At 35.9% G+C, this 27,892-nt stretch overlaps 1 protein-coding gene across 6 annotated transcripts in view; it reads left to right on the forward strand.

Annotated features, from left to right (window-relative positions):
* LOC135076909 (protein held out wings) overlaps positions 1–27,892 on the forward strand; it is a 69,035-nt gene that overhangs the window by 18,007 nt on the left and 23,136 nt on the right. For all 6 annotated transcript variants that reach the window (XM_063971422.1, XM_063971425.1, XM_063971421.1 and 3 more), the window contains exon 2: positions 22,367–22,500. In XM_063971422.1, coding sequence (XP_063827492.1) covers positions 22,367–22,500 — 134 coding nt within the window. The remainder of the gene's footprint in view (positions 1–22,366; positions 22,501–27,892) is intronic.

Consider the following 27,892-nt stretch of genomic DNA (forward strand, 5'->3'; position numbering starts at 1 on the left):
TCATCACGAAATTAACGCAGACAGTCTTTAATGAAATATCAAATGTTAGACATGATTTTTTATACCACATAGTTGGATGAACAGTAACCTTAGGCGTGGTGAAATGAAATTTAAATAATCTCTGTCCTTAGTCATCAATTTAATCTATTATAAATATTTTTTTAATATGAAATTTGACCATCGTTGCCGCGTTGTACACCTATATTCATCCTTCAAGTCGAATTAAAACATGTTTCCAACTGTGCGCATGACATCACTTTTCGGATGCTAAAAAGATTAGTAATAATGTAAACAAACAGTGTAGTTGCGTCTTGTAAGTTGGGTCACTCAGTCTTGTTTATCTTACGTTAGCAAACGTTACGAAAATATCTGGTTATAAATCTGAATAAATAATCAAATGCGATTCATAACCAAAATCTGTGCAGTATCAGATTGGCAACAAAGTTGTATAAAACGTGAACGTATTTCTATAACAGCTTTGATTTTCCTAGCTTATTTCAGAAATGCACTATGATTTATACATCAAAATTGTAGGTAGTAGATTATTTTCACCTCGTATTCCAACCGAATTTGACCTACAATTTTAGATGTCGAACAATATACTCGTATTTACCTTGTAGCTGCAAAGATAATATCGACCTAATCTTTTTTCAAAGCGGTTTCATATACCTGCAGCCTTTGTCAAGTTTGTGCGACAGGTGCCTTTTTGTTATAGTTTGCAAGTTCATTTTTATCCACCTCATTTCTATTATAATACAGGGCTCTTTGTATAGTGACGTCATGTGTGGGGAGCGTCATATCAAGAATGAGGTAATCTCAAAAAGACCTCATAAAAAAGTGTTAGGCAGTTTTTGTGTCGATCCTCTTCACAAATCTCGGAATCTATTACTCATTCAACTATTAACATTCGTATGGCGTCTTTGTCACAATAGTGGTTTCGTGATTGGAAGGTTTTATAGTTTATACTTCAGTTTATTGGACTGATGGTGCATTTTGATAACGTTTGATTTTTATTTTGATACCATTATCTTTATGGTTGAGCTAGATTGTCGTCTGAACGTTTTTCTTCCTGTTCTCTCGTCATTAATATTTTAGTAGGGTTCATCAGTAACATCACATTGGAATAAAGAGCACATCGATAGATACGCAAAACTTGATCCTAAGTTAGTTTAAAAACCTTTGATTTATGGTGTTGTGTCTTATGAAATTTAAATCAGTTGTAATTAAACCCATCGTCGATATTCATTATGCGTTTCAAATGATCTTAAATTTTAAATTTGAATATTCGGATGTGCATGACTGCGACGCTAAAAAGTCGTCAGCACGTCAGACTTTAAAATTTTGTTTGAAAATAGTACCTATTGCAACTCCATAAGATCTCGAAATGTTCCGCTTAATATGCTGTTGCCTGTATACACAGCATCAAACACCTACTAATAATGTGTCCGTGAACTAATTTAGGCATGAATTATGATTGTTTTCAAGGAAAACTGCAAAATAATAAGCTTATTGATCTTATGGCACATACAGGAATATTGTGACGTCTAAAAGAGGTAAAGATACATTATGACTAATTTTTACCGTGTTTACAGAAATGCAATGTGTAAATCTAAGTATTGAATTTGTGCAAATAACATTATTTTTGCTTTAATCCTACTAATAATAAAGATGACGGATGTTTGTCAGACTTTCACGTAAACTCTCGAGCTAATTTTGTTGAAAATAATACTTTAAAACTTCAACCTAACTATCAAATGTAAAACACAAGCAACATGAGAATAAAAATGCATTTATTCAACATTTGTATTGTTTGATATGCTGCAGAATCGCAGGTGTCTAAACGGGCAAAAACACATTAGATTGTACTATTAGTACATACTTCATTCATTTTAGTGTAGTGTTGCGAAACAATTGTCTTTGCACAATGATTTCTTCTACTTGTGTAGACAAAGGGATGACCGTTAGAGGCTTTTTCCCTTTTTTGTACGTCCTACGTGCTTCGTTTAGTTGTCGTTCTACATTTACTACAAAATTCTTGTCAGGCACTATACAAATTCAATGACGAACCATGTATTACTTAAGCGATTTCCTACATAATGCTTTTAAGTTAGAGTGGGTATTGTAGTTCTGATATTTAGTAATTTGGGTCAGTTTGAGTTTGTACTTCAACAATGCGTAAATTAAGTAAGGTTTTCTACGTTTTGTATGTCCAGCAAGAGTATTATTATCAAACACACTGTCTTGTTTCAGGTTCGTACTGTGAAATGATGCTTAAAACTAAATTCTTGTTACTCAAAGGAATCGATTGATTTTTCGAAAATTCGAGCCCATGATTGGTAAATTTTCAAGTATACGAATCATCTACTTAAAACCGTACATTCTTATTCGGACGTCGTATTATTAAAATGTTATCAACAACATAATCGAGAAATCTAGTAATTGTAATTTTCCGTAATTACCTACGACAATGTTTTCTGATGCGTCGCATGGCCTTAACCGCCTACGCCTAATCTACCGTAACTGCATTTGCTTAATTGAAATCAAATATAAGTACGCCTCTTTGTGGTCTCTGTTTTACATAGCAATCAAGTCATAAAATAATCCGTAAAAACAAAATTACTGTTCCGTTTCTATTGTGGCTTCAACCACAAATCCTTTGCGGAGTATGAACACTGTTTAGTCTTACAGCATCTTTAGTCTATGTTGGACCTAAGCTCCATGTTATTAAGATCTACATTGAAACTGGGGCAGTCTACAAAGGGCATTATTGTTTCAGTTACATCGACATTGAATTCAATTGCTCTGGCAATAAAATCTATATTAGGAGTTCGATTGTTTACAGCTCTAAGTGTGTCGGCAGTCGGAGCGGTTGCAGGCATCTCGTGTTACGGAGGTATGGTAGGTGTTAGCGTCCGATGATCAACGCTCTTTGTACGAAACCACTTTAATTTACCTACTTCAGCATTGACTATTGTGTTAGCTCAAACCATTCGCGTGCCTGATTATGAAATTGCAGACGATAAACTGTTCTTTGTCTTTATTGGTGAAGATTGAATGAGCATCGTTTGTTCGGTTATTTCCGTCTTATTTATTTATCCAATTAATGATAAATAATAGCGTCATTTTGTATTAATTTTATCTTATTTTTTTTATTAAAGACTATTATTAGCGCTTTGTCAAGGAAAAGTTCGAGACATACGCGCCCGCATTAGAAAAACAACCATAAATACACGCATTAAATAGCAGCGTAGCTACGGCTTGACCATGAAACCTAATTCTAATAAACATAATAAATGGTAATCCAAAAATCTTATAACGATCGTGAACAAAATAATAGAGGATAATATCTTTTCGTGACATGGCAAAGGTGTGGTTAAGGTTACTGTTAGTTTATATCGGCAACTATGTGCATGTCACAGATATATCAAACACGATTGCTTACAAACAAGCAGTGCAAATAGCTATTGAAAATTAAAAACATCGTCTTTTGTTGTAAACACTACCTATGTATGTAGTGACAAATTATGTAGCCTTTTGTGTGACTGATTCTTTATGGAGATTCCAGTCAGCACGCATTTTAAACGTTTAGCTTACTTACGATGTATATTTAACTTAACTTACAGTGAAATAAGAGTTTGATCGCTTTTGTTTTACTGATCCTGCAAAATCTGGCTGATACTGATATTAACCGTATATTGAATCTGTGTTGAGCATTATCAAACCAACCATATTGTCTGCCTCACGACTACATATCCGTTATGATTTGTCACTTGGATAGATACAATAGGCCATATATTATCTGAAATATAGCCTCTTGTGGTTGACTGACGCCCATCATTACTGTTACTTGCATGAATGTATTTGACGTTTTGATGCATTAAGGATATCTCGAGTCTTGCATGGAATTATCCAGCCTCTTAGATGCAAATATGCCCACTGACTGACATTCTTCGCTGCCAATAATTCTGAATACTGTTCTTTCTTTACCATTTCACTCTACGCATCTATGCCCTTAACTGTCAATTTACCTTGATGATAAACGTTGATGTATTTCTGTCAGCATAATACATAGATCGATGAATGCGTCTTTAGCATCAGTTATCTATTATGTAGTGTCTAAATCATTTATCATTAAATTAATTGATCGATATCTGTTTGTGATCTGTAACATTGACATGTTTGTTTCTTTTAATAGGCACCATTTGCCACATATCTACTTGCTCAATACATCGCGATGTAGGTAAACGTTTATATGTCCACTAACACACGGACAGACCACCGAGCAAGTGAGCTGTATATAATGTAGTAAAATATTCAAGTACTTACGACAATATTTACCTGGGTCACAGCCAAACCGCAATTTTGTTGGTTCTGCCAAATAAATTTAAGCGAAATGGAAGGAAAGAATTTGTGATTTGAGAAATCATGCGTGGTGGGTCTTAAATTTAATTTGTGTCTTCATAATTATCACATTGTTTCAAGCGGTCAGGTATACGTTTTGCTGAAATCCAGTCTAGTTTATACCAATGAGTTGAACCTAAAATTAATAGAATGTCTGGACTTGGACTATTTTTATCTTCTTTAACAATATTTTCTTTCTTGTGCCTTGCCAACTGTAACTACGTTGTATGGACAGTGATTTTCTCTTCCTTTTTTAATAATTATTTACTTTTCTCCGTGACGGCATTCAATTAGCAGTCTATTTGTCTCTCAGTCACGTTATTGATCCAGAAATATACTTGACTGAACGTGTTAGTTCATAGATTTATATTTCACGTGACCTTATATGGTTAGGGGCCGGGTTCTATATACCTCCTACACGCAGTACATAAATGTCCATATTAGTTATTATGGGCGGCTTGGCTGAAGCGGCCAACGAATCGGCTACCTTTGTTAGAACCAACTTGATGACTGTTTTCCACGTGGGCGATTCACCTTCGATATTAAGATTAGCTGGGGTGTAGGTGGTGCCTTGTACGGCTGACGGCAAATCAAGCTAAGTACTGTGGCATCTTATGTAATTGGAATAGATGCTCTTTTGCAACAAAATTTTATAGTCTTATGCCTACTTGTTGCATGTTCTTAAGAGTGTTTAGGAAGTGCCGTCACGTTGTGCCACGGTTTCATAATAATACGCGTAGTTCCGACTTGTGTGGGATGGCTAATGTTACTTTGCATTAAATTTTTCATGGCTACACCATAATTAATATCGAAACAGAGCACAAAAACGTCAATATTTAAATATACGCAACATCTGCCTGCTAGTTAACGAACAAAAAATCAATACTAAGTAAGCACTTAAACTCAACAGCATAATTTAAGAGATCACCTTAATCTACATTAGGAAAATTGCAGTGTCCGTCTTGTTTAGAGTTCAACAGTTGTTAATACAGAAAATTATGTTATTATGTTTTCAACCTATAATTTTGGTTTGGGACTATGGAAGTCAGGTGACCTTTTGAATACGCTGTAACGGCCGACTTAAATAACCATACGTAATGGCGTTCTACGCGAACCAACTGAAGTGGCGTTCAAAACTTCCAGATCTGTTTTAATTATAATTCCTCTTGTTTTAAGTAGGCACTTGAACATTTTATGTACCTTACTGCTTAATGTTCCATCGTTGTTCATATTTATAAATAAATAGATGACATAACGTGGGTGCAAGTACGTTTAAATAACAGCAACTATTTAATAAATATGAGCATTTAATGGTTTATTTGCTTAAACAACTTATTGTTAGCCGTCTCGTAAAGATTAATGTTTGCTCAGCGAATGGGCAAATAGGCTTCTGTTTGCGATAAAACGATAATTTGATTGATATTTCATTTATTAAATCACATCTATTAAACAGTAATTTGCTATAGTTTTGTCGTTCAGCAGTTTTTTGTGCTTGAGGAAGGTCCGTGTTGTAATCTGTTTAATTTGATTTTTAAACCACTGTTGATTTTGCGGTTTGATTTATCGTACTCTTTCTTCTATCAATAATAAGGATATACCATCTAGCTAATTCTAGTTCTTCATTTGCCAAGTGTCAAACTCATTTGTTGCCTTTATTGTCGTTAATGACGAATGATGACTCGATGATTTAATAATCTTCGATACATCGCTAATTTATTTCAAGTTTTTTCACTATCCCTTGAGTGATGACACCTTTGACAAAAAGTTTGATTGGCATGTAATCGAAAGACCTCTGAACTTCTTTGGACAATGGTGTCTAAGTTCAATTAGTAGGTGCTGCGTCCTCCATGGGTGGTCCGACGTGTTCCTTTGCCCTATAATCAATAAAGAAAGGCAAGCACGTTTCAAGATCACTCATGTGAGGTTCCGTATCCATGGGCATTAAAACCAATGGGCGTATATTAGTACCTACCAATAACCACGAATTACAGAACTCAAAACTCGATTGTATTTCAAGCATACATAAAGGCTTTTGACTGGCTGAATTTCAACGTTTTCGACCAATCACAGAAAAATCTACAAAGTATGAAATTGAATCTACGTTCGACGTTGTTTTGAGAAAAAATATGGCTAGCGGAGTCCTAAATAATAGATTTTTTAACGTTTAGCTTATTAACTAGAAGTATAAACTAAGTAGAATTTAAGTATTGATGGTAAGTAAACGATTATTTCCACAAGAACGAGTAGGCACTATAAGTAGTAGGAACTCCGATAAAGAAGGTAATAACAATTGAATCTGCAAATGTAATCAGCAATTTAATTGTGCATTTCTTGCTAATGCTTTCGCAATTGAAATCAGTCATCAGTTTAATTATGCATTCCGTGCTTAGGTAAAATATGAAATGCAGGCTAAGTTTCGACTTCTGATTTAGCTTACAATCGGGAAAAACGGTACTATTCCCACCTCTCATTCCCACCGCTGCAAGTCCTACGTAGCCAGGGTAGACAGCTTGACCGCTAATTAGGCAAGTCATAGTTCTAATGACATAGTAAGGATATAGAAATGAAAAAAAATATATTGAGGTCTCGTACCCTAAACATGTGCCTCCACTCAGTGTCAGGTGAGATGATGTCTTGACGGCCGTAGGTCAGTTGGTGTTATAATAAACGTATTGTATATGTGATGTAACTCAAAGCAACGCCGGCGCCAGATTTAACACTTCTTTTTGTTGTTCTATTATCACTTGAAAGGGTTGTCTTGGGAATGAAAATTGTAAATATTTGATATAATAAATTCATTAATTGACTGCGCGGAAATTGTTTTTGTTTAGTTTTCTATAGTTACATTGTCAGTTTTTTTTTTCTTTTTGTACGAGTAAGTAGAATATATTATTTCTATTGCTTTATTTTATACTTAAATTCTTTTACTGATATTCGCAGTTTCTCTTTCCGTCCAATCAACCACCAACTTGATTCGTTGATTACAATGACATATTAATTGTCTTAGGCCGAATAAAATAATAATACGATAAAAACTATTTAAGTTTACTTATAAATGTAAGTAATTAATTAAACTTAGCTCGTAAATTACGTGCCACCTACCGTTTGAAATTAAATGAGTCTTACTATGTTGTTAATTAACACGTCTCCAAGAGCAATTAAATAAATACGACTATATTTTAATGTTACATAATTAATCTAAATGTATCCCTTCGTTCGTAGGTTCTTAATCGTTTTAATATTTTAATCGGATTATTAATATAATAGAGTCTAGTGAATTGTGTTGCAAAATAATTTCATAGAAATGCCTAGTTGAATTTATATTATCTGTTGGGAGTCTGGCCAACTACGATCTAGTACGTGCACCCTCGTTAATGCCAAAATAAATAAAGGTTTTCGACACGTACTCTTAGTGAAATAGATTTGAACCGTTTAAAGAGGCTTACAGAAAGTACCTACATTTATAAATGATACTAATTTAGCGCCTCGTGAATAGTACAGTAGGAACAGAACGTGCTGTAAGTATTGGCAGTGGCGATAGTAATGAAATTCTACACCGTAGCTTAAAGTCTAGTTTAATAACAGTCTATACTGATATAATTCCAATTAGTTTAATAAATAGCCTAAGACATTATGACGTGTAATTAAAGCCAGACGGTCTTGTTGATCACAAGTGGTATAACTATTATCAAAAATAACTCCATACTCTACAGTGCGAATAAAATCTTGGGCTGTTTTCATCCTTATTATCGTGATGGTCCATCTATCTAGAATCTAGATAGTACATTTGATGCTGATAACTGAAGCCAATTTTTCTATCGATACCACAGACACAGCGTATACTCCATCTTACAGGGTCTTATCGATATTTAAAATCAAAGCGGGCAAGATACGGTACAACTCTTACGATGTTCCGCATAACATCATGTGCCCGCAACAGTAATTACAACAGAAAAGCGTGCCACAAAACTCTAAATCGAATTTTCAGTGTGTATCGTGACGAAACGAGTCGTCACCACCATCGAAGAATGTCCGTCACAAACAAAGCTATTAAGCGGGGTATGTTTAGTTTCGGTTATTATACCGATGTTTTCTAGCGCATTGCCAAGACTCGCTAATGCTCGAAGATACATGGACGGTCATGTTTCATGGTGAAACCTTTATTATTTTCGTATTATGGTCTGATGCGGCCAAGTTTCTTTAAACTGAGAACAAAGGGTCTGAGGTCTTCTGTGACAAGTCTGTTTGTGACCACGGCTGTAGCACCTCAACCGAAACGAACGAATGGACGACCTGCATAATATACTGAGATCCGTTGTTCCCAGTTTTAATTGTGATAGGGGCGCAAAAGTTTGAAATTGTATCTAAAAATAGTTCACAAAACCTACGACACAAGCTCCGATTGTTCATCGAAGTCTTAAATTGATTATGAACTTTTAACTAAAACGACCGTGACCGTCTTTATTCATTTTACATCTCCGCTTAATTCGCTTAATTGATCTCGTTTCCCAATTTCCCACTAAGTCTCGATTTTAAAGCATTCGATATTACGAAATATTACTGTTTCATCAATTGGCTTTTACGACATCTGTTCTGTTCAGTGGTGTAACTCCAGACGGGGCGAAGTACCCAGTTGCAGATTTGCAGTAGGCATTGCCAGACAAATACTAAGTGGTGTCAAACTGCCGTTACATCATATGCTAGCCACATACCAACTGCAAGTATCTCACGAAGAAGTTTTACCCAATAATGCAAATTCATTGTCATTGTTAAATTAAGATTTCTATTCCTAATAAACTGGAAAATCTTTTCTGTGTCACATTCGAAAAACATTTTAAAAATACTTTGGTAAATGCAGATGCCAAATATAATTGCGCGTGTAGTGTCAGTATTGTGCAACATATTTTTTTCGTGGTATTCTTTATTATTGAATTAGGATTCTTGCACAGTAACATGCGCTTTGAAATGTTTTGTCACCTTTATACTATACTTACCGTATTGAATATTTATTGCTATATTCATAACAGTACTTACAGTTGCTGTTAGTATGCAGGTTACGGGTAGTGCGACTTATATTCAACGGAACCTACGATACGAAGAGTCAGTAAGAATCTAATAAGGGTGTGATAAGTGCGATTTTGCAACAAAAATGTAGAGTCGTGTGCTGGCGACTTTACAATAAACAAACACATTACATGGGCTATTTTTGCGTTTTTATTACACCATTTCCCTCGAAGTGAGATATTTTACTTCTCTATCCACAAATATCGACTTTGTATTAAAAACAAAAATGGTGCACGATATACATTGAGATTTCAGAGATGAAAACGACATCATCAAACCCATGGCTTGAGAAAGTTAAAATAAGTAAGACTCTCACAAACTTACAAACGAAGGCATATTAAGAAAGCACTTTACGTAGTTGTAACAGGTTTGAATTTGCAACAAAAATGAACCATCTGATGTGCCGTCGACATACTTGGCCTGCATAATATATTCCACTCGAAATACTTTACTCTTCTTTCAGCAGTAAGATAAAAAGTAAACAAGACTTGTGAGTCGCAATCAACATTTCTCTCCACTTACACAAATTAAGGTCCTACTTCCAACGCCCGTAAATGGCAAACACTTGGATACTGAAAATATTTATTTTGTCACGGGAATTAAACTGGGAAAACTTAATTTAACTAAAACCACAAGCTGGTTAGGGCTATTATCCAATTAAAAACCTGTTTCCCCAAAAATCTCGGTGTCCGTAGAGCTTCTTCACTAGCGGTGACACCGACAGCAAACATTCGAATATTAATGTGTGTGTTTTCATGTCTCCACTCAACATTAACGGTAACTGAATATTAGTTAACAGCCTACGGTGATAATATATGGTTATTATTGATCATTTTAATAACAATGGCATATTATTTTCAGGTAAGACTCGACTGGCAGCAACCGGTATTCGGATGGTGAGAAATTCAATAGACCCACGTGAGGTTAAAGTTATAAGAAATTTCAACACCTCGTTGTTGCATTGTAATTGAATAACAATATCTCCGGTTTCAGTGTGTGTTTTTATTAACACTACTAATATTTCTTCAATTACTTCAAATGGTACAGGTTTCGCTCCTCTAATGTAGTTAAAATTTGCTTGTTTGCTTTGCTTGATCCAAATGAGGCTTTTATAACTTGAAGACTTATCAGTTGTGCAGCGTTTAAAATTGTAAATAATTGAGGCAAATAGCCAAGTTGTATTTTGATATTTGCAAACTTACTCGTAATTTACTAGAAATTAACAATTAGAGGACAATAACATTATTAGCAATATTAATGTCCAGTAATAGTAGCTAGACATAGATTTAAATAATTTATTTTTAACGTTTCAAAATTAATATCGCGGAAAAGTAATTAGGTGTAAATGAGCATCCAAAGTTTTATAATAATCAGTAACATATTCATTACATTACGCAATTGATTAATTTGTTTATTTGATATAATTATTCTATTATTTGTTTTATTATGATTGTTTAGATAGTGTAGGTATATTTTAAATTATTTTTCTAAAAATAGCTTAATTAACAATGGCATTAAGTTAGACCTATGAAAATAGTAAATGTGCGCGTGTGTAAAGAAATAAATATCGGAACGATCAAAGGGCTAACTCTTATTGAATATTGAATGTATATTGCACTATATTGCAAAATAGTCATTGTTACCTCTCGTTACGTTTTCCTTAATCGTATAGTTTTAGCACTCGCCAAGCGTCGCGGCGTCTTTCCGTTCTATACATGGCCAGAACGCACCCATAGGAAACTGCTCGTGTATATTTCGGAGTGCCTGTTTGTAAATCTGTGACTCCAAACTATACACGAATTTTGCGTACTGATCGTGTATAGTTTGGAGGAGCTTAGTAAAAAAAGTCATCTCCAAACTATACTCGATTAGTTTCTACTACACCACTTACACTTGACTAGAGTGTGTTTAGTTGATATTGATTTAGTAAAATTCAGTAAAATATGGAACTATATTTAAAATTACATTTATTTGATATTATTACATAAAATATTTTTATTTTACTGAATCTATAATAAATCTAGATTTTTAACACTATTGTAAGTGGTTTTTGAAATTAAATTGATTAGGTAGATTTAAAATTAAATAACAATTTAATTAATATGAGAGAGAGTGAGAGAAGAAAGTTCAACGCGCATTAAATACAATATTATGCGAGACTTTAAATGCTAGGTTTGTATTGTCGGCCGTTTGGTGTAGTGGTTCGAAGTGGTAGCGGGTTCGATTCCCGCACAGTACAAACATTTGTGTGCATGAACATATTTGTTTGTATTGGACTGGGTGTTTTCTATGTATAATAAGTACGTATTTACAAAAAAAAGTATTTAATTATGTTTATATCCGTTGTCTAGTACCCATAGTACAAGCTTTGCTTAGTTTGGGACTAGAAGCGCAGTGTAAAATGTCTAAGGATATTTATTTATTATTTATTTTATTTATTAACTTTTATCTCAAGAACAAAATCATTTTGACATATTTCCATACCTACAATTGGTGAAATATCAGCCCCAAAACAAATATCTTTTCTATGGCAGAATAAGAAACACCAAAAAATCCTTTATCAAAACAATGACACGTGTCGAAAGATGATTCAATGTTTAAAGTAGACACGCAGATATGAATTGATCTATCTATATAAATAAAAATGAATTGATGTTCGTTAGTCTGATTAAAACTCGAGAACGGCTGGGCCGATTGAGCTGATTTTGGTTTTAAAATGTTTGTCGTAGTCCAGGGTAGGTCTAAACGGTGAGCAAATACGCGCGCGATAGGTATTGTTTTTCTGTAATAGACAAAATTCCACGCGAGCGAAGCCGCGGGCGGAAAGCTAGTATGTAATAGAAAGAGAGGTCAATAAGTCAAAATGACTAGCATGCAACTACTCGCGTATAAATTGTAATCACGCACTTATTACAATACATACATGATTAGTCCGTATGCGTACTGGCGGTGTATATTTTGGAGGAAGATAATTGACCTAAGTCACTACAAAGTATACGCGAGCAGTACGCAGCGTATGCGTACTGGTCGTGTATAGTTTGGAGGAGCTTAGTAAAAAAAGTCATATCCAAACTATACTCGATTAGTTTCACACCCTTGCGTTCTGGCTATGTATAGAATGGAAAGACGCAGCGTCGCGCATGTCAACTAAGTGCGCGTGAGCAGCGCAATATGGGTATGAATGTGATGCAATGGACCAAAGCTTCTTTTAAGGGCATAATACGTGGTCTTATTTGCATCATTTGCATCAGATATGAATGAATCTAACAACGTGTTTAATTGTTCAAAATGCTGTTAGTGTGTTATTGTTTAGTAGCGCCAGGGGCGCTTACACACAAGGCGTGAATTAGCAAAAGCTCAGATGCACCTAAGCTATGCCAATTTAGCATACAATCAATTTCATGCGAATATCTATTCTCAGCTATATCTCTCCGTTTGCTAATGATATTTCTTTTTAATAGATATCGAACACTTGTGCGATGTTGAAACTTGGCGTTCTGTATACAATTGACCAATAACAAATCGTCGTTCATCGGACATGCTTCATTGTCCCTTGGTTACTATTGCATGCGACATTTTCCTTTAATCATTACGAAAAGTTTTCTTGTTAATTCTCTGAGTCGGGAACATAATACTTAGTACTATCAATTACTACTTATTTATCAGATTTAGCTATTAAATCTGCAGATATTACTTGCGCAAAATCTGACTCCACTCAGGATCGGAATGTAAATCTAAAACCATTCCAATTTATACTAGGTTAGGGACACTGAATTCATTACTAAAATTAGATACACAGTGACAACTTGACGCGTACTCTGTCCTTATGCTTTATTATTTATCCCAACTAATATTATAAATGCGAAAGTAACTCTGTCTGTCTGTCTGTCTGTTACGCTTTCCCGCTTAAACCTCGCAACCGATTTTGATGAAATTTGGCATAGAGATAGTTTGAGTCCCGGGAAAGAACATAGGATAGTTTTTATCCCGGTTTTTGAAACAGGGACGCGCGCGATAAAGTTTTTCTGTGACAGACAAAATTCCACGCGGGCGAAGCCGCGGGCGGAAAGCTAGTTTAGTAATAATAGTAACGTGCTAAGACCAATTTTGGGTCTCAATTTATTTACTGTCTACAAGTGAGTTTTTTCCATTGTTCGGGTATAATATGCTAAAAGCCAGCTTAATTTTTTTAAACTAGACCGTATTCCGTCGTTTCACTGCGTGTTCTTACCTTGTACCAGAACTGAAAAACAATTCCCCATAAAACTCCTAATAAACTTGTTTAATATTATGTTCCTCTCGATGATCATTCACGGACGACTGCACATCAGGCTGTAGAATCTTATGTAGTTTTAGTATATGCGAATTTGCAACAATTATAGTCCATTGTTGTACCTTGTCATTTAAGTTGAGATGCGTGGGCGCCTGTCTTACACCAACGTCATACTTATTTACATTTGCATGCTAGGTTTAGTTCACTTATTTCATACAATGGACGTATTTTTAGAAAAAAATGGACTAGGTTTGCAAAAAAGTTTGAAAAGAAGCGTTTGCATATTTCTTATTATCTATCTATTTACACTAAGACCAAAAAATCTTTAAAATAAATATCTGAGGGGCCGACATTCTTATCGTGTTCCACGCAAATATTAGAGTTTGTTTAACCACCAGCTAGTATTTTTATAGGCACTACATCCTGAAAGTATACTTAGTACACCACATAGATGGTCTCTTAGCCGATATTTTGAAGTTCTGGTCTAAAAGATACCATCAAAATTTTGTTTTCAATCTATTTTGGCTTCTTATACGATAAGAGATACATCAGCCGCAACATTGTATTCTACAAAAGCGCTATCGTGTGCTGGGGGCGTTGCCTCTGACCACACCAAGAATGTGTTATGAATGGTCGAGCTGACAGGCATTAGTCGATCGTACGTGCCAAGAGCTGCTGCAGTTGGCTCATGTCGGCAAATGTTTGCTCTAGACCAGCCTCAGCAAGTTGCAAACCCATATTTGTTAATACCAACGATTGCAGATCGCTATCGCTCTAGCGATCAGTGATCAAGTCGGTGATTTTGAAGCCCATCCTTTGAATTTAAACCTTTTAATATCCTACCTAAGGTCATTAATAATGTTTATTCTATAAACCGGTTGAACAGCTTCTTCTGCAATTTAAACATTTGATCGCTTATCACACAAGTTCTACTGTTCTGTCTGCAACTTGTTGATGTTTACGAGGCCCGCCTACCAAAGACTCATTGAATAGTGTTCTGCCCACTGTAAGTAGGTGTTGACGTTGACGGGCCTCACTCATTGTCCCCGAAACGCCTATCGAAAGCCAATGTTGTTCCTTTACAACAACACTGTATGGGCGCTGCGCAATTAATCATTTATACCTTCCTTCTGACACTAATATTTCGTGGACACCATACCGGAGGCAATAAACTTTCTATTACCTATTGAACGTTATAATGGTGCATAAAAGTTGCAAACTGCCACACAACACACAAAACCATGCGCAGTAGCTATTTTTACTATACCTACGAAAAGTTATTGCTGCCGCGTCAACTTTTGGCACCGTTGTTCAAACTTGAAAGAAAACCATATTTTTCTCACCATCCGCGCTCTATTTGTGAACCCGTGTTGTACGTAAACCGTGAAAAATAAATATTTGACGATAAATCAGCGAAAATCTCTGGTTTACTCCAGCTGCTTTTATAGCTATAATAAAAGAACCGTCAACTGCGGATAGTGTTCAGAGAATAAATAGTATAGGACGTGGCCTGCATTCTGAAAACTCAACCGCGTAACGCACGCCCATTGGTCCGGTTTCAAATTCGACACATTTAGGCGCTTTTAACTGGCACTGTTATTTACTCGAGTCGAACACGCGTAAATTCTAACGAATAGCGCCGTAAATCTAAGTCCAGCTTGCACGAAAACACATTCGCTAGCAAACAGTCTTGGACAGTTTACATGTTTCTATTCTCTTCATATTTGTAAAGATATTCTGTAATGGTCACTACCTCATGCTCAGGCCGTATTATCATGCACTTCGCAAAAGTACGCACTTAAGGTGCCGTTAACTTTTGTGAAACTCGCCGTAAAAGTAGCTGTTCCACCAAGACCAGTTATTGGAAAATTGATAAAAATTTTAAACGATTGTAAGTACTTGTCCGTGGTTGTACTTAATATGAAATTAATTTCTTAAACAATATCATAAGCTACAATTTTGCGTCACATAATTATTATTAACTTTTGTCTTTTATGTGTTTTAAGGAATATTTATAGCCGATGGCAAGCAAGAAATGCGAAGTAGGTTGTAACCATACAGTGGAGATTTATATCCTTCTTTTCAGTTTTGTGAATATTACCATACATAACATTAACCGAAAAACGGTATTCGTTCGTAAATATTTATGTAAGTTCGAGACATGGATCTGATAAATCTTGCCGTTTAATTTATTGCTGGACCTGCATTATAACATTTCTATGGTTAATCAGGTGAAGAACTTTGTCTTACAAGTTGTTCATCGCCTTCGCTGTAACTTGAATCTATACATCTTGAGCTCATAAATATTCTCTGACCATATAAGCAGGAAGGCCCTAAGAATCTACATAGATTAAGATATCATGATAAAAGCGTTTCAATCACATAGTATAGACACTCCGCGCTGACATTTCCAACTGGTTTCCATTTTGAGTTCGTTTCGTAATAAGCTACCAATATCTGTAATGCTTCTGGCAGAGATATATGCATTTAGCGTTTTGTAATGCGCATCGTATGAATTGAAACGTATCCTTACATTGTGCACCATGTGTTCGTCAAAAATGAGTCATCGATTTTTGTTTCGTCACTTTTCTAAGAAGAATTATAGTCATCCATCCCACGCGTTACCTTAATGTTGTAATTTACTTGTTATTGTTGTGCTCTAACCTATGTCATTAAACCGCTTTGAACAATAAGCTTTGACAGATGTGTATCTAGGTCAAATAGGTCGTAGAATCGGAGTCTCGATATATTTGTTGAGTTGTGTACCTACTTCATTCAGCTTTTCTTGTTAAATTGTCGGATTATTTGATGTTTATAGACGCGGACAGCTGTGCATCCGCTTCACACTTCCAACCATAGTCATACATAATTAATGGATGCAACTGCGCATAGATCTACGTTTAACCCTTGACGTGGACGACAGGAAATTTCCTCTGGTATTGACCTAAAAGCTTTTTCTGATTTCACATTTCCTTTTAAATCTTGATGTAAATTATTTAGCTTTATTGTAGGTATGTTGTATGTCTTCTCGTAGTGTAAATATCTGATCAATTTCTAAATACAGGCATTGTATGAAAATAAGAATAGTATGAAAAGAGAAATCTTAGCTCTGTTTTCATGGCCGTCGGCAATTACTTACTTCCAGCTGCATTTTGTATCAACAATATACGTCGACGTCGCCGATACGGCGTCTAGGCGCGCTGATACAACAGTCGGATCTGCTTTATTGTTCGAGGCTACTGTGCCGGCAACATGACTTAATGCTGCTGCCTCGCAATTATCGTTCTTTCATTCATCATTTAAGACTGTTAGTAGATGGTTTTGTGTATTTATTGGTAGTCGTTATGTTTTTACTTCCAACCCATTACATTAATTATTCAAAATTATTTTGTTTACTTTTGACTTTGTCGTCTAAAACTTGTATGAATCTATTGTCGACTCGTTATCCAAGCTTCGTTGTCCATCCTTATTTGATGACCGTGACGGGTTACCCTTTACTCGTTTTTCCTCGTCTCCTTTGTTAATATTGCCAGCTACTGTTTCAGACTAATATCCTTCGAGTTCTTATACTGTTACCTAAATTATAATTAACCTTCATTTTGTTTTATTGTCATTAATGATCGTAGATAACGACGTCCGGCTGTATTTCTTATTAATTTAATTTGTCAAGCTGTATCTCGAGTACAAATTGCTACATGTCTGCGAACACAATGCAACAATAGTTCCCTCGATATTTAGAAAACCGAGACTGTTTATTTCCCACTATTTCAAAGACCTTTTTCAGATATCTCCAATCAATTTACTTGGTGCAATTGAATTTACAATACGCTGTATCTTTTACATAATTATTCGTACCGCTAACTAGGATTTCTACTAAGAAATATTTTGGTAATATTGGGTAAATCAATCACATGACAATGTAAGACTTTTAAGAGCAAAATTTACAAATTCAATTAGTGTAAGAAAAGAAAAAATGATTGATTTTGATTTTTAAAAAAGCCAGTCTTTGTTCTTTCGACAGTAATTCGATCCACGAGTTTTTCTTGATTGCTAAACTTGGTAATGTATCTATGTTATTGGTTGCGTGATTCAAGTTACTGTAGTTCGCCGACGCAAGTCAGCCAACGCAAACTAACCGTAGCGCGGCGTTTACGCATCGTCGCTCGTCGTGTGAATATTCCCTCTAAAACTACATTGTTTTAAATTCACCCCATGTTTGTAGCGAAGACGGAAAGTAAATCCCGACGGTTTTAATTGTGCACCCACTGAACTGAGACCTGGGAAATATTTCATACTGCTGCAATATGTCATTGCTAGATCATGCAACAAATTGTAATTTATTAACATTAGAAGATTGGACTGATATGATAAATCGGTCTTCCTTCTCAAACATGAATGAATCTCAGTCATTTATGCTCCAAATGGCAGCGTCAGCTGTAATTAATGCACCACCTTGTAATTTCTTCGTCTAGACAACACGACCGGCGTGCCACGCACGTTATTATGACTGCGTTTGCGTCGTTAAATTACAAAATATCAGCTGGAACATCGGTGATGAAAGAGTTAATCGTTTCCGCAATATGAATCTGAAAATGAGAGTGATTTTGACATTGAATTTGTTATGCTTTGCGTTTATCACTTCATTTGCAAGTCTCAGGAATACGTGTAATTTGTATACGTTCGCTATGAATAAATTGTTTTATATTTTTCGTTGAAATGTGAATTTACTTTTATCAAAAATTGTATTTTTTTTTAATTCAATCTCATTTCAAAGATTACAATCACAAAGCCAAAGGTGAAGTGTGCCAGAAAATTGCTATTGCATTAACATTATCAAATATATTTTATTTGAGAATCCAATTTTATTTTACTCTTACAAATAGTCTTTTAGAATTCAACAGAATGTCTTCGTACAGCATAATGAATCCAATCACGTTCTCCAATTCCGTTGATGTTGTTATCTTTCTTCCTTATAAGTCTCTGCCTACGTATGACGTGTATTAGAATAGAATACGGGAGACAGGGATTATGACCCAAAGCGACACGCTGGCTGTACCATTGTTACTGCTGACAATAGAAGTGAGATCGCATTGCATTAACTAGTACTACTAACAGTACTAACAGTAGATAGTTCAGTGTCGCAATGCTCAGGGGAGAAAACTGTATAATAAACTGTCCAATCAAATGTTGATCTAGAACCGTGTAAGTGCAAATTTAATGCTTGTCCAATTCCATGTTGAATTATATTGTTTCACGATACAGGACCGGAATAGCAGGTAGATATTTGTAACAATAAATAACTATTGGTTCTTTCTGAGTAAAATTGTTCTACTTTATTTATTACTAGATCTAAAAGCAAACCCACTTTTCAACTATTTTACAGCACCGCTTTGCCTTTCTGCGTTACTTTATCCTAAACCAACATTTAAATCGTCGTTTTCTGCAGGATTCCAAGTAATCTGCATTTGAATGCAAGTCTAACGACACAAGTAATAAGATACCATTTAGTAATCCCACTAAAAGCAAGGTTCGCGTGGTTAGAATTACCTGCAATGAATGATCGCTATTGCGGTTGCAGTAACTCGAGTAAATAGTAAAATTAAACCTTGTTAGTGATCTAACTAAGCTGTGGCTTCTCAGCCCTTATCATGTTATCTTTGAACTATTTTATCCCATCGTATAATTTCAATGTGCTAGTTTAATCAATATCACGATCAAAGCATTTTAACAGCTGAAAAGTCGTCGGAATCAATTTATCATTCAATTTTATTCTCTGACCTCTTTATAACGGGATTTTGTACCGGTGAAGCGTTATCATTGTAGTATTCATTTTTTGTAAAGAATCTTAGCCAGGCAAGTAGCAGACATGTTCAGAGTCTATTAAAAATTAGAACGCCGACCACCGCGAGCGACGACTTTTTGTTTTGCCAGGACCTACCACACGATTGCATGCTACTTTACCATTGGTGTACTTAATCACAAAGATCATTTTAGTCTTCGATTGAACAGGTGCAAATGGGAGGAGTCAAAGTCTATCGGTTAGTTGTAGTTGTAATCAAGCATCAATTGCTGGCAATGTCGTGTCAAATTGAGCAAGATTCATCAGGCGACAACCCAGATCTAGTTCATGTCAAACTCGTACATTAATCAAATCCACATAAGTGGAGTGACGTACAGACAGCCCTCGTATCACCTGTCTCGTGTGCCTCTATTATGTACGGCCTTTGTTTTTGTTTGGAAGACTCATTTGCCGGCACAATATGCCGTATTGTTCGGACGTCCATTACAAGTGTTTCGACACCCGTCAGCGTCTCGAGACAAATTTCAAAAGGCTTTTTTTCTAAACTTGACGCAACCTTGCAGTTGACCAGTTTCTCAGTCCGTCAAATTGATAAATGCTATCAATGTGAAGTTCTGATGGATAGTTTTCCAAGGCCATGTCTACAAAAGTATTATAAATGTTTTATCGTTTATAACCGGTATCCACTTGTTTTATTTTATTTACTTCATAATAAAATTATAAATCACGCCAGCTATTTACATATTGACACAATAGATGATTGAAAACATTATGATAACACTAATACATGTCCTACTGAAATCTAAACAAAATTGAGCAAGTACTTTATTAATCTAGATATTTTATCTTGCATGCACACATAAGATCAAAGTTCGATGACTTGATGAATCCAACGACTAAAATATAGCCTCATAAAGTACAAACTTAATACAAAATTAAATGATGTCTGCGTATGTAATTATCATAACATCTCAGAATCATGAATTATTCTCGCAAATGGCTTTATCATCAGCAGAATAAATAATTATAATCAGTGATAAAATTATATTGTCTTGCTCATTATTATAATTATTACTGCCCTTGAATGCAACTTCAATCTTACATATTTCAAGTGTAATAAAATACATAACTCTTTTGTGTTTAATTTGCTGCTGGATTTCTAAAACATTTCATTTGTTAAAAGTTACTTTGTACCGTTCTGACTCTTGATCATGTGATACCTATATTATCACACTTTCTTTTTAATGCCGCTAATAAATTAAACGATTCATTGCAAAGAAGCGTCTGCAAATCGAGGTTCATTTACCAAGAAATCAAACATGCGCTGCAATTCCTTACCTTTAAGAGCCAAACTTTTCCATCCTAAAAATCTTCCACCATCAATATGCGCGAGAAGGTAGCAATTAAATACATAATCCATCGGTGGTCACATGGACCCGTGGCTTGTTTACTCACTCGGCCACCCTTATATGGCGTGAAAGCTGAGCATTGTCGCCAACTCCCCGTTGGGCCCACTTTGGTGAGGCAAAACGTGCGCCGGCACATGTATCGTCTGCTACACAGATTAACGAATCCACAGTAATCGAATTAGCACTCATGTTAAAGAGGGAAACGTTAGAGAAAGCAGCATCTGGCAACTGATTAGTCCGCCCTCAACATCTACGAGTAATTCCGATCCCGTGTGACTCAATTGTAAGCACAATAACAGATGCCCGTCTTGTAAACTGGACACGACTTTGATGAAAGTACCGTAATACTGTTATTATAACCTTAACCAAAATGGAACCGGATTACTTTTGTCCATGTAGTGTACAAAGTGTGCTTATTATAACATACGTACAGAAATCTTGTTTGCGATTTAAACAGCAGAACAGTCACAGTAGACCCGGTTATATTGTACTCGTGTTAAGACTTGACACATTTTTTATGCATGAAGCAAAAACAGATGGTCGACTGATTACGCAGTCCGGATATTAGCCAATGAGTCATCGTGTCTTTATCTGGATAAGGTAGATAAAATGTGACCCCAAACTTAGCAATCCTTGAGGGGAAATCCGATGTGGGTTAACAGTATTAAATATTTTTACCATTAGTGATTAGAAGATCACTGTTTCCAGGCAAATTACCAACTGGCTTTAACCTGATGTTTATACTAAGTAATTGTGAGATTTATCTCAAAATGTTCAGTCACGAGGACCATCAAAGAGAATATCTATTGCATCAGCTCGAGGCGGGAGGCTAGTAGATGACAGTGTGTCGTATCATTAGAGGTGCAGCTCATAATCTATCAATAATACCTCTGTCAATGATGTCATAACCATCTGCGTATAGCCTTCAGGCGATCGACAGACTGCCTTTATAGCTCACACAATAGTTACAGGAAAATTACTTTGAAGTAACGCCAATCAAAGGAAAAATATCTCATTGGTTAAAGAATAAAATTTGAAACAATTTGCTGATTAATTTTATTACCACAAAGTATGCATTTCATGTACTATTTGTACGCAAACTTCTTCGAAATAATTCAATTAAAAATTTTCTTTCTGAAAAGGCTTTAGCTTGTTTTATGAAATAACATGCGCAGTAATTTAATATTTATTGTGTGCGTGCGTAATCATCTAATTTACAACACATGAATTAGTAACTTGTAAAATACTCGTTAGGAATTCTTATGTTCGTGTCAACTTTATTATGATTTAATTTATTAACATCAGTTTAAAACAAATTTACTATTTTGTTGTTTATTTTGTGTTTAAAATAGTAAAAGTAAAATAACTCGATGAAGATGTTTTTAGTATTGTAACTAAGTATTAACATTTCATTTTCAGAAATTGCAAAAGTACGAGCGAGTTTATTCCAAATAAACGGTGTCAAGAAAGAACCGCTCGTCTTACCAGAAGCAGAAGGCATGGTCACCACCCTCACAGAAAAAGTATACGTGCCAGTCAAAGAACATCCAGATGTGAGTACTTTATTAACTTTACCTTGACTTTAAAGACTTTTGGATGTATACCATCATCATCACTTATTATTATCAGAGATTTTACGTAGCCATACCTTACAAACATTTATTTCCGCTTCTGGCAGCAATAACTCAATGTAAATGTTCCTGCGCAGCTTCTTAAAGTAACCGTCTTACGTTTCGTGAAAGTCCAATCGGAATTGTATCTTTTGAAGAAAATCGATCTTCGAAAGCTTATCGTCAGTTAAATAGCTTCCATAATTTTTTTGATTATGGTCTGTGATTTCGCCGACATGAATTAAAAAATGTAATTTGAGATGTTAACAAAAATGAAAACGGAATGTCAATTACTATTTGTAGATGAGTTAGCAACTTACAATGCAAGTACCTCGTGCATCTGGCGGTTTCTTATTTGTCATTCATAAAACATTTCTGATGTGAATGAGAACTTTCTGTAAGCACACAGTGAAGTAATTATCTACTCATTCATTATTCAACTGTCAAAAGTCAACTCGGATTACGGAGGTGTTTAGAAAGACGTGTGTAAACACGATGTTTGAGACCGTCTTGCTCCTGATGCTTGATTGATACTTAATGTGATGTTATTATTAAAAGCTCTTTACCATTCACAGGGCACGGGCCTCGCTCATTTCATCTCAACTTTTCTTACACTATTAAAAATTACGTCACTATCAGTCAGTAGCCTACATACTTTCCATTACCACTAGATTAATATAATTTTGTTTCTTTTCATAACATTTAGTGGACATATTTACAGAACTTCAAAAATACAAACAATATTCTTTTTGTTTGAAAATAATCTAATTTGCTGTAGTACACGTAGTACTTATTATTATTCTGTGGTAGTACGAACTCGATCGAGATAATTCTCGCAGGTTGTGTCTATGTTACAACAGGGAATGTGTGCGTTAGTCATACCAGATAGAAAGACAAGGCAGTCAGCATGCTACATTTGGCGACTTATGTCAGGGCTATCTCGGCTTTGGAGTGGCATATGAGACTAATTGAAGTATTAGACTCGCAGTGATAGCTTCCATTCATATAGTACCAATCGTGTTCCTTTGCAAATGAACACGTTCTCTCACACGATTCCATTTTCGGAAGGGTTCAATGATCTGTATGATTCATTTATTGATATCAACCATAATTTTCTAATACCAACAGTGTTAGATCTGTTCCGATAATGAAAATATTGTTTGGTAACTCCATGCTGGCGCTTCGTGATGTACCTACCATAAATCTTTTTTATTTTTATAATAGTGCAATCTGTACCGAGCAATCTGTTTCTGATTTGTTTTAGAAGTAGTTTCGAAATTGTACAGCATCTTTGCAAAATTAAATCCAATGAAGATGGCAGCAGTATACCAGTCACTTAAGAGTCATTTACATTAAGAGGATTGGCCTTAATTCGCATTTTCTGCCTAATTAACTTAACTCAGATTTTCCTTGACTCTATAATGAGAATGACAAACCTCTGGCGCCATCCACATGTCCACTCACGCGCCGTATAAGGCTTTATTTGAAAGCTCCGGGTACTTATGAATTCATTAACTCATCGCCCATACGTCTAGTAGCCGTTTAGATGCAGCCGACGAGTTCACACGTTTCTTATTTATGAACTGTTAAAACGCTTACAATGTTATAAAATCTTCTGTCCTAGCCAATATAAATAATAATTTTCGCTCTAAAGAACCGCTGGTGATAAATTTCGTTTTATTGATACTTTGTCAATGACTCCTTATTTAGATTTTAGCTACCAAACCCAGCTCGCCAATCAATCTCAAGTTGTATGACTTATTGCCAAAGTGACCTAAGGCGGTTTTATAAATCATCATTGTTACTGCATGACATTACCCTTACATAGATCCCATGATAATTGCAAGGAATTCAACAAAGAGAACGTAAATCTTGAGATAAATTGAATGGTGAATAATATTGATTGTCGATCAAAAGAGCCGTACCGAGACATCGGTCACGTACGCTGAAATCATGATAGAAACGTTTCTTTAACGATGCGAATGTCATTTGATCGATTCCTAGAATCATCGTAAAGACTTAGACCTATTTGAATCTACGCAATTATTGCGGTAATTATAGTAAAACCAGTTAGGATTTCACATCGCCGTCTTTGGATTTAAAACTATACGTTTTTGCTTTGGTGTGACAAATAATATCTTTGCAAAGTTCGATTGTATAAACAACGGCAGATCAAGCTTCAAATTGTGTTCATTTTGTAATCAAAGAGACTGCAATGAAAATGAAACGTCTAATAGTTGCTTCTAACTCCTGATCTTTGCTAAAATTCCAGAATACATAAAAGCTTTATTCATGGGTGCGCGTAATTTTTGTGTTTTCTCCAAAGCATTCGTCCGCAAAAACTCCAGTTGTACCAAATGTAAACGGTAACCGTTCCAGAAATACTTTGCCAGTATGCGTTTCTTATGTCGAACGTACTGTCGAAACAATAGTTTCGGTACGTTCGCTGTGACTAATCCGCACTGTTTTAATTTTGTGACTTTAACGTTCGCCTTTATTGCTAAAACAAACGGTAACGTGTGTTGATTCTTTGATTCTCCATCATTGACGCATTTCTTGAACTATTTCTATTCGCTTGTTATATTTTCTTCATTTTTAACAACAGACTCTAAGCAAATACTGTTTGTTTTCAAAAGGCCATTTATTCTTGACTCACGCTTGCCTGAATCGGATCTATTTAATACACACGTTTTTCAATAGTACCATGTTCCAAAAAATAAAATTACCATGCATGACAATGTTCATGCAACAAAGAGGTTATAAATAGCATGTTTAATTGACATGAAAAAACGATTAGCATTTACCAAAATGACTAATGACCGATTGCATAATTAGAGCTGTTAGTGTCGACTTCTCTTCAAGAAACTGAGAATATCTTAGTCTAAGGCCTCAGCCTCGAACTTAGCGGGCAGCGGGGCGGGAGCGGCGGCGGCGCTGGAGCGGGGCGGGCAACGCAGACCCGTTCTCGAAACAAGCGGGCAGCTCGCGCGGCGCTTTAGCGGCGAAGTGTTGTGTTCGGGGTTGTGTTGTCGAGATATTTGTTTTTATTCGCAAACGAAATGTCTGAACAACGGCGACAATTTTATTTCGATTCAAATTTATTCCTAACGCTCGATTTATTGTGGGCAAAAGAAGGAGTGCGCTGCCCGCTCGTTGCCCGCTCCCTCGCCGCTGCCCGCTCGTTGCCCGCTGCCGCCCCGCTGCCGCGCCGCTGTTTTCGAGAACCGGTCTATTTGATTTTACGCATAAGATCCTGCCGCTCCCGCGCCGCCGCCGCCGCGCCCCGCTGCCCGCTAAGTTCGAGGCTGAGGCCTAAGTGATTCTGGTCCTCGTCACTTATGGAAAAAAAGTCTTACCAAATGCGGAACTCCCTAGATTCCGCATTGTGGGTACATCGATAGGACGACGCGTGCGCAGGGAAGCGAACTGTTCCATCATAGTTGCATTCTCTTGACGGCGTCGGGTTTGAAGCTCATTTCTATACTAGTTTCGCAGGTTCTTTTAAAATAGTGACGAGGGTACTGTTTAAGATTATCGATGTTATACAAGTTTTAGCAGAAAAAATACGTTACCTATTTATTATTTTCATAGCATATTTCATTGAATCTTCAACTAATTCGCTCTAAAAATTAATAATCTGTATTGAGCATCGATCATTCTAGTCATTGTTAGGTCACTCACTACAATACTTACTTTTAATTAATCATTTTGGAGTAAAGATGCCAGTAAATTCAGTTTATGCAATTGAGCTATTGCGAAATTCACATATTACGCTATATCCTTTCACTTATTCTTGATTTCTTTCAGTATTTCATTGTGTCACCGTTTTTCATTTCCCGGGTATGTTACGGTACATCGTTTTTAGGTTAATGCAGCAGATGTCATGTGATTGCGTGGCATCGACATCGATATCTCAGACCCCTACCAAAGAATGTACGTTAGGCCTTATAGGGCTGGAGGCGTTATTAAATCCTGCCATATCGGTTCGGACCGTTACCTCTTTTTGCTGGACATCACGAAGTAAGTATACCGCGATAGAAACGTGCTGGGTGACACGCTGTGATCTCCGCAAGAGCTTTAGGCTCGTTTATTCTTGCTTATCTAATCATGCTTAGCGGGAAATGTACCATGGATAATGCTATTATAGCGGTTACTACATCATTTTGTATTAAAAACAAAATATTCATTACCAACCGTGCGATGTGAAAGTCATTGGGCCTCCCCCAGTTCTGCAGTGGACGTCCTGTGGCTGAAATGATGATGATGATGATGATGATGATGAATTTTCATCAACTCAAAACTATCGGATAAATGCCTGGATATGAGATATTATATGGAATTGATATGGATTCGTTTCTTCTTCGATTAAAAAGCTGATGTTCAATTGTCTTTTGATGAATTTAAGTTCCATAACCTAGGACCTATCAAAACTTTTCAATTTTACTTATCGCAAACTGCATCTCTAAAGCTAGCTCCATTTTTATGAAGAGGAGTAGGTACAGTATAACGATATTTGCCGACAGACAGGCATTGGATTGTATAGTGAAAACAAGTCTGGCGCAAGCGTGTGCTCTATCATTCGTGAGTGCAAACATCAGTAAAAGCCGAATGTGTTCTGAAAATATTAAACAGCGGATCCGATGCAACAATGTGTTTACACTGGCCACATATAAATTGCAAATCGTATAGCATTTGCTTATGCTACGTCTCGACCATTAGTTGATGGGCTTGATGTGCTAGCTATTATAGGTTCAAAGCTATCCTTTTTAAATACACGAAAATGCCTACAATAAAACAAAGAGAGATCTATCTCTAATGTGGCGTGCTATTAAAGCTTCCCAAAATCTAGTTAGCGTGCGTTTATTAACAATATTTTTCGTGATTTCACGAGCATGCGTGGGCGTATCCTCTTGTTTATCTTTGCCGTGTTACTTTGTGTTTTAATGTACTTTCTTATGACACAAACGCTATAACTTGTGCAGTAAACCCGTGTAGGTGTGCCACATATTTCCGCTCCATTTATCCTACACAAACGAACCTGGACAAATGGTGGTATGTCGAATTCAATGAACTCTAATTTCATTACTTTTCACAAACACATCGTTCGTTGATCCGGCATTAAAATACATTTGGCCATCGATGCTTTTGAAAGCTTTTATTGTGGCGATGTCAAACTAGAGCTGGAAGAAATTTTTGTCCCGGAAACTGAAACCAGAAACATTTATCTTAATAACGCTATAAAAGTGTCAACTGAATCGTTACCAAGAAATAATAAGTAGATATCGACGGTATTTTCTTAATCTATTTCTATAATATAAAGTATTTTTCTTCTTCA

Source organism: Ostrinia nubilalis, chromosome 12 (genome assembly GCF_963855985.1).
Source record: "Ostrinia nubilalis chromosome 12, ilOstNubi1.1, whole genome shotgun sequence".
NCBI lineage: Eukaryota > Metazoa > Arthropoda > Insecta > Lepidoptera > Crambidae > Ostrinia > Ostrinia nubilalis.